The sequence below is a fragment of the Panicum virgatum genome, chromosome 7N (genome assembly GCF_016808335.1).
Source record: "Panicum virgatum strain AP13 chromosome 7N, P.virgatum_v5, whole genome shotgun sequence".
Taxonomy (NCBI): domain Eukaryota; kingdom Viridiplantae; phylum Streptophyta; class Magnoliopsida; order Poales; family Poaceae; genus Panicum; species Panicum virgatum.
The window spans coordinates 48,226,344-48,235,268 of record NC_053151.1 but is presented as its reverse complement, the minus strand read 5'-3'; the positions used below and the strand labels follow the sequence as shown (position 1 = coordinate 48,235,268).

The 8,925-nt window shown below is 53.1% G+C and overlaps 1 protein-coding gene and 1 pseudogene across 1 annotated transcript; one reads left to right on the top strand and one right to left on the bottom strand.

Moving 5' to 3' along the window:
- Positions 1-1,520: 1,520 nt before the first annotated feature.
- LOC120681364 lies at positions 1,521-2,764 on the bottom strand (annotated as a pseudogene).
- Positions 2,765-6,569: 3,805 nt separating this feature from the next.
- Positions 6,570-7,508, top strand: LOC120681362. The gene has a single exon (XM_039962861.1). It carries the CDS (start codon positions 6,570-6,572, stop codon positions 7,506-7,508), a length of 939 nt encoding a protein of 312 aa, XP_039818795.1.
- Positions 7,509-8,925: the final 1,417 nt, after the last annotated feature.

The following is an 8,925-nucleotide window of genomic DNA, read 5'->3' as shown; positions in this document are numbered from 1 at the left end:
TTGGTTGCTGGTGCCTAGCTATTAGTTGATCCAGTTTCCCTCACTGGACACATGGCCTGGCGCGCTTGTCTGCATCGTGTGAGCCAGGCCCACGGGATACGCCCGCTTGCCGTGTTTCTGGCGAGCCAGGCTCTGGCCTCCTTTTTGATGGCAACGGGCCCCGATCCCCGATTCCCGACGGGGATTTCATCCATTAGGGGATGTAAATGGGGTATCTTTAGTCCCCGTGGGTATCTTAATGGGCCAAATATCATCCCCGTCTGGTGAACCGGGGACAGGAACGTTCCTTGTGTCCCCGTCCCCGTTACCCGTCGGGGACCCCGGCAGCAACACCAAAGAAGCCCACCGGCCACTGAAACAAAGCCCAGGCCCATAAACACCATATAAAACCAGCGTTGTAACCCTATCTCATTTCTCTCTTCTCCCATCTCCAACAGGCGCCGCCGTCCAGCTCTCTCTCTCTCTCTCAGACCTCACTCTCTCTCACAGTCTCTCTCCCTCAGTGTCTCTCTCAATCGTCTCCACCCACGAAGCTGCGGTGCGGCTCCTCTCCTCACCCAGGTGGCACCACACCCTCTGGCCCTCTCTGCGCGCGGCGCCAGCGCGCTTGAGGATCTGCCGCAGTCCGCCTGCCGTCGCCGGTGAGTGTCGCTGCCACAGCTGCTGGATTCACCATCGAAGCCCGGTGCAGCCCGCATGCCATCGCCAAATCTGTCACTGCTGAGTGCTGCTCTGAGCCGACGAGCACTCGACCACACTTGCTTTGGGGGAGCAGCGGTGACGCCAACCGCGGACGCGAGGACAGCGGTGCCGGTGGGGCACAGCGGCGCCGTCGACGGGCGCAAGGACTGCAGCGGCCATGCGTGCGCTCAGGGGTTGCGAGGACTGCAGGCCTGCGGCAGAGGACCTCCGTGCGGCTGCGGCCAGGGATTATTTGGGGATGGGGTCCCCGTCGGGTCTCCTATCCCCGTCGGGGATGGGGACGGGGATATTTTGTCCCCCTGAGTAGTAGCGGGGACGGAGAACGGGAGATTCTCGAGCAGGCGGGGAGCAGAACGATCGGCTGATCCCCGGTGGGGATAGCCCCGTTGCCATCCCTAGACGCAGCCTGGCTCTGGCGTCAACACAGGCAACCAATCAGACTTTTCTTGCGCCCAGGGAGCCTGGCCAGCGGATATATGGGCAACCAATCAGCCCCTAGATGAGCCGGACTGGCCTCTTTGAATGCAATGCCGTGCAGGTTGCAAGATGGACTGACCACACCACGTTTATGCTTGCAGGTTCCAAGTTTGCAACGGTTGTTGTTTAATTGGTCAACAAGTGAGTTCAATAGGTCGAAGATGCAAGTAAGTTTAAATACAGCACTGCGCTGTGTAATTTTGAAATTTTAAATTCTTAAATTGCATCCTTTTCAGAAAAAAAATCCTGAATTGCAATGTCGTACAATCAACATCATTGGCGGAAAGTACAATTCAAACACCAGGCACCAATGAGGAAGGAAAGGAACATGTTTCACCTCATCACCTACCCTGATTATCAATGGCCCCCCTCGTGCCCCGAGTTTCCTTGGACGAGTCGCCGGAGGGGGCGGCGCTGCCGCCGCTGCTCGAGCTGGAAGTCGTGTGAAGGCTCGCAATGTACGCGAACAAGTTCACGGGCCGCGCGATCTCCTTCTCACCTTCCAGCATCATGACCACGCTGCTCATGGACGGCCTCGCCTCCGGGCTCCGGCCGGTACTACACACACCAGACTGCCACCTTGCACATCCTCTCCGCCTTGTCCCTGTCCTTGGCCTGGATCCCTGACGCCGCCATCAAGTCGTCGACCTCCCCTGGTGGAACCAATGCCACACCCACTTGGGGTACCACTCCTGACTCACGGCGGGGTGCTGCAGCTTGAGGTTGCGTCGCCTCCCGAGGATCTCAAACACCAGCATGCCGAAGTTGTACACATCACACTTGTGCGTCACCGGCAACGGCAGCCACAGCTCCGGTGCGGCGTATCCGGGCGTGCCCCGCGCGCCGGTCATCGTCAGGTGCGTGTTGTTGTGATTGCAGAGCCTGGCGAGCCCGAATTCGGCCACCTTCGGGGTGTAGACTGTAGTCAGCTGTGAGGAGCACATTGCCCGGCTTGATGTCGTAGTGGATGATCCGGTGCTGGCACTCGTAGTGCAGGTACCTCACCCCGCGTGCCCTGCCCACGATGACACTGTAGAGCGTGTCGAAGCCGAGGCCGGCATCGCCCAGGCCCCGCCGCTGCTCGTGCTCGAAGAGCACGCGGTCGAGCGAGCCATTCTCGAGGTACTCGTATATGAGCGCCTTGGTGGTGGCGTCGAAGCAGAAGCCGTAGAGGGTTGATGAGGTAGGTGCGCCCTGCCGTGGTGACCTCCAGCATGAACTGCTCCTCGGTGCGACAGTCCAGCGTGCTGTTCAGGATCTTGACCGCCACATGCATGCCGTTCGGGAACCCGCCGCGGTACACCACGCCGAAGCCGCCGGAGCCGAGCTGCTCCGCGTAGTTCCAGGTGAACTCGCGGAGGTCCTCCGGCATGAATTGCGCGGGCTTCTCGCGCAGGATGTCGTCAAGGAACCGGTTCACGGCACCCAGCTCGACGACATGGCCACCGTAGGGCGGCGCCGGCACCACGTCGTACGCGGCGGCACCGTTCGCCGGCTGGATTGGCGCGCCCGCCGCTGCCCGCATCTGCATGGCCTGCAGCCGCGCGCGCTCCGCCTGCCATTCCCGTGTTTCACTTCGATCCATCTGGTGAGGATTTTTATGGCCAAGATGATGACAATGCCCCCGACGATGATCCCAGCTGCGCCGTGAGATTAAGAGGAGCCGGATGTTAAAATTGAGTAAGGAGATGTTCTCGATACAACTTGAGTAAGGATATCAGATATTCAAAATGGACAGAGTTATTGTCTTACTGACACATACATGTTGCTTACCTAAAGCAAGGGAATTCATGGAGTTGTGGAACAGTAGTATCTGCCTGAGAATTCTTCTACTGCCTGCTCGATCCCCTGCAATGGAAAACAACCCAGAGAAAGATGTTTTTTTGACTCTGTAAATACCTCGGTATCGTATTCTTTTTTTTTTTGAAAAGCTTGCAGGAGCACTGCTATGTCATTTAAGAAAGAAGAAGCAAGTCTGAAAGTTTACAATACTGATATTACATAAAAGACTAGATACTCAAACTCTAGAAGGAAGCAACTAGACATTAGACATAAAAGATAAGTCCGGGGCACCACAAGCCATCTTCCTTTCCATGATCTCATTCTTGATCAGTTGCAACACCTCTGAAGGTGTGATAGACTTTTGGTCGAAAACGCGCCGATTCCTCTCTTTCCAAACGTTCCAGGCGGTGTAAATCATCAAGGCTGCCTTGACTCGCCTTGCTTTCTTGGATAGCTGCACCAGCTCCTTCTCCCACCAATCCGAAATGAGCAAGCCAGGGCCTGGTTTTCCCACCAAAAGTTGTGTCCAACTTTCCACTTCACTCCAAACAGATTGAGCGAAAGTGCAGTGCAATATCAGATGCGAAGCAGTTTCTTGCTCTTGACTGCATAAAGAGCAGATCGGGTTGCACGGCCACTGCCTAGCAATTAGCTTGTCAGCTGTTAAAATTTTACTTTGCACTAATAACCAGGCGAAGAACTTATGCTTGCCCTCCACCTCTGCTTTCCAAATGTAGTCTCCCTTGAATTGGCTGTAAGATCCATAGAATTGTGCATTGTATGCAGATTTTGCTGTGTACTCACCATTAGTCGTCCATCTCCAAACAATGGTATCTGGTGAGTTTGAGAGTTGCACTTCCCGCAGCAAGTCCCATAGCACAACAAAGCTGGCCATTTCTTCCACTGTCTGCATCCTCCACAGCCCCCGCGTCCAATTGTGTTGGTGTAGCTCTTCTTTCACTGTCTTATTCTTTCTCCACGCTAGGCGGTAAAGGTCAGGGAACAGGTCCATGGGTGCATGTCCATTGAGCCAAGAAGATTGCCAGAAGCTTGCTTTTGTACCATCTCCAATCATCACCACTGTGCTTACTCTGAACAATTGCTTATCTATTGCATTTACTGGCGGTTCAGTTCCTACCCATGGCCTATCTGTTGCTGTCCACTGAAACCATAGCCATCGCAACCGCAGAGCACGACTGAATAAATCCAAATCCAAGACTCCCAGCCCACCAAAATTCTTTGGTCTCATTATTTTGCTCCACTTTACTAGGCAGTGTCCACCATTTGCCTCAGGCATGCCTTTCCATAAGAAGCTTCTCCTCAGCTTATCTATTTTCTTTATGGCCCATTTTTGTAGTCTGAAAACTGTTAGGTAGTATGTTGGAACTGATGAGAGCACTGAGTTGATTAGTCTCAGTCTTCCTGCTTTATTCAGCAACTTGCCTTTCCAAGCTGCCAGCTTTGCTCCAAGTTTATCAATCAACGGTTGAACATCGACCCTTCTGATCTGTCTCACATGAAGTGGTAGACCGAGATAAGTGCATGGGAAATTCTTGACTGAGCATTGGAAAGGCTCCATAATGTGCTGCAAATCAAGATCACTACAACAAATTGGGTAAACTGCACTTTTTTCTATATTAGTGATCAGTCCAAGTACACTGCCAAATGCTCTCAAGATGTTCTCCACAACCTGTACTTCTTCAGTTACTGGGTTGACAAAAATAGCTGCATCATCCGCGAACAAGCTTACTCTTAACTTTGAATTCCTGTTGCAGATTGGTGAAAGTAGTCCCTGTTCTATTGCCTTGTCAAGCATTAACTAGAGTGGCTGCATTGCTATGATGAACAACAATGGGGACAATGGATCCCCTTGTCTCAGCCCTGTCTTATGCTTGAACCATTTTCCTCTTGCACCATTCAACAGCACTGATGAGGATGAGGTTGCTAGCAAGGTTGTAACCCATGCCCTCCATCTCTGCCCAAACCCCATTTGTTGCAACACCTCCTGCAAGTAATCCCACCGCACTGTATCAAAAGCCTTTGCAATGTCAAGCTTAAGGAACAATGTGGGTCTCTTTGTTCTGTGTAACTCTCTGATCAGGTTTTGTGTATAGAGAAAGTTGTCTTGTATGCTCCTCTTCTTGATAAAAGCACTTTGTGCTCTGGAAATCATCTTGTCCAGATCACTTGATAGCCTGTTTGCCAACAGTTTGGAAATAAGCTTTGTGACACTGTGAGATAAACTGATGGGTCTGAAATCCCCCACTCGACTAGCATCTTCCTTTTTCGGCAAGAGCACAATGTGTGCAATGTTGAGCAAGTTAAAGTGTTGATCATGTCGGCTGAAGAAAAAATTAATAGCTGCTAGTACATCCTCTTTAATGATCTCCCAGCTGGCCTTGTAAAAAACACCAATGAATCCATCAGGCCCTGGTGCTTTCTCAGCAGCAATGTCTTTCACAACCTCAGTTAGCTCTTGTTCAGTAAATTCTTCTTCAAGATGTTGCAAGTCATGTGTGGCTAGTGTAATCTGGTTTCAGTCTATTGTGACCTCTCGGCTCAGGTGCTGACCAAGTCTTGAAGTAAAATGCTGAAACACTGCATTTGCTTTCTCATGCTGTGTATGCATGATCCCCTCCTCTGTAACTAGGTGCCTGATAAAGTTTTTCCTCCTCCTACCATTTGCATATAGATAAAATAACTTGTTGTTTGCTTCATTTGCCCTGATGTGAGAGAGCCTGGAACTTTACTTTGCCATTAACTTTTCCACCACAGTTAACCCAAGGAAACGGGCTTTTAAATCCCTTCTCAATCTGTCTTCTGCTTGACTGAGCTGCCAGTGTTCTTGCACCACGTCGAGGATTGCTATCAGTTGCTTTGCTGCACAGAGCAACAATCTGTTGTTCCCAATTGTCCTTCTAGCCCACTGTTTCAGAGCCTTTGTTGTTCTGGCCAGCTTGATGTGTAATCGAAGGAACGGATTGAACACTTGTACCTGCTGCTGCCAAACATGCTGCACCACTTCTTGATAGCCTGGCATCTTTGGCCAAAAGGACTCAAACCTGAATCCTCTGTAAATGTTCACTGTAGAAGCACCGACTAGAAGTAGTGGACTATGGTCAGACACCAAAGAGGATAGTGTATTTAGCATAGAAGCAGGCATCATGAGGTCTCATTCAGTTGTGCAGAACGCTCGATCTATTCTCGTTTGCGTTGTATCATTGGACCAAGTATACTTTGCGTTGTATCATTGGACCAAGTATACTTTCTCCCTCGTAGGCTCAGCTCTTTGAGCTCCAAAAAATTGATGGTGCTTCTGAATTCGCCCATCATCCTCCGATTAAGGTTGTCATTGCTTTTGTTAGAAGCATGTAGGATAAGATTGAAGTCCCCCAACAGCAACCACCTTTCCGCTCCCACGCCGTCCGCTCGCCTTGTGCTCACTCCCGAGAGACTCGGTCCGCTAGGACCTTGACATGTATAAGTATGTAATTCATTGATCAATACAAGTGTGCAGTTCTGATCATCTTCTAGCATCCACTTCCTTCATGGTATCAGAGCCCGACGGATCTACCCTGTCCAATCCGTTCGCCACCACTTCCACTTCCATGGCTCAGTCGCCGGCTCGTTCCTCTGCTTCCTCCGATGAGCCCTCCAACGCTGATCCTCCCATGCCGGCGTCGGCCGCCGTCGTTCAGACGGTGAACATCCGTTCCCATGTCCCCATTCTCCTCGACCTCCTTGACTCCAATTATAGCCAATGGCGCTGCCTCTTCAATTCGGTGCTCGGTAAATTCGGCCTTGACGACCATGTCCGCTTCCCCGCGCCCATGATCCAGCGCACTGCCGAATGGCGTCAAATCGACAGCGCCCTCGTCAACTGGATCTACACCACCATCTCCAAACCCGTCTTCACCCTCGTCCACAAGCCTCGCATCACGGCGTTCTCCCTCTGGTCCGACGTCGAGAGCCACTTCCGCGACAACAAACTCGAGCACGCCGTCCTCCTGGAGGCCGAGTTCCGTGCCGTCCAGCAGGGCGATCTCTCCATCCAAGACTACTGCACCAAGCTCAAGCGCCTTGCTGATCAGCTGCGCGACGTCGGCCACCCCGTCTCCGAACCCAGCCAAGTTCTTAATCTCCTCCGTGGCCTCAGTCCCAGGTATCGCCATGTCAAGCCGGTGATCAAATCAAAGTCCCCACCCCACACTTTCCGCAGTGCTATGTCGTACCTGCTCCTGGAGGAAGCCAGCGACGACCACGACGCCAAGACGCAGGCTAGCCACGCCCTCTACGCCGGCCGCGGCGACTCCTCTGCGCCCACCACCAGCTCTGGCGGCTCCAACGATTCCGACCCCCGGTCCGGTTCCGGGGGCGGCTCCAACCGCTCCAAGCGCAACGCCAGGCAGCGCTCCAAGGGCTCCAACTCCGGCTCCGGCGGCACGCCTCCGGCGGGGGGCAGATCCAGCGCTGCCGCACCATCGCAGCGCCCTCCCGCGGGCTGGCCGTCTGGGTACAACCCGTGGACTGGGCTTGTCCAGGCCTAGTGGATGCCCTTTCGCGCTCCTGGTGCTGGCATATTGGGCCCCCGTCCACCGTTCCAGCCCAACTCCGCCATGATGGCCCAGCACCACCCCAGCCCCAACGTCTGGGACCAGAGTGCCCTCTCTGCCGCGCTCTCCGCCGCCAGTGTTCCCCCACAGCAGCCGTCAACGTCAAGCACCTCCGATTGGTTCTTCGACATCGGTGCTTCTTCTCACGTAGCCTCCAACCCTGGTAATCTCCACTCCATTCGCACCCTTCATTTCCCTACCTCTATCATCGTCGGCAATGGTGCTCAGCTGCCAGTATCGCACTCTGCTGCTGCCACCATTCCCACTGCTTCTTCCACCATTCACCTGAGCAATGTTCTTGTCTCGCCTTCTATTGTGAAGAATCTCGTTTCCGTTCGTAAACTTACTCGTGACAATAACATCTCTGTTGAATTTGACCTGCATGGCTTCTCCATTAAGGATCTTCCGACGGGAACGGTGATGCTCCGAAGTGAGAGCTCCGGCGAGCTCTATCCTCTGTGCCCGCCACAGCACTCCGCATTCATCGCGTCTCTCGTCACCGTCGACTTGTGGCATGCCCGTCTGGGACATCCAGGGAATAACACTTTGAGTCAGGTCTTGCAGTCTTTTGATTTCCACTGTAACAAGTATGCAGTTCATGTCTGTTATTCCTGTCAATTGGGGAAACATGCTCGGTTGCCTTTTAGTTCTTCTCAAACAATCACATATTTTCCCTTCCAACTTGTGCATTCGGACGTTTGGACATCACCGGTTTATAGTAATTCAGGCTACAAGTATTACCTTGTTCTCTTGGATGATTTTACCCACTATGTCTGGACGTTTCTGATCCGTAATAAGTTTGACGTTCTTCCTCTCCTCCAATCCTTTCAAGCCTACGGTCATACACAATTTGGGCTTCGTTGGCTCGCTCTGCAAACCGACAATGGTCGGGAATTCGACAACATTGCTCTGTGATCCTTCTTCCTCCAGCATGGCATCCAACTGCGTCTCTCTTGCCCGTACACTTCCCAACAGAATGGGAAAGCCGAGCGTATTCTTCTCACGATTAACGACTGTATGCGCACTTTACTTGTTCATAGTGCAGCTCCTCCACAGTTTTGGGCAGAGGCCTTGTCCACGGCGACGTTCCTCATCAACAGGCGCCCATGCCGCGCCACTGGCGAGCGCACTCCACACGAGTTGCTCCTCGGTGTCGCCCCGGACAGCAGCAAGCTCTGTGTGTTCGGCTCATTATGCTACCCCAACCTGACCGCCACAACGCCGAACAAGCTCAGTCCACGCTCTGTGCCCTGCGTCTTCCTTGGCTACCCGGCGGATCATCGCGGCTACCGCTGCTACGAGCCCACGACGCGACGCGTGTTCACCTCGCGCCATGTCGTGTTCGACGAGA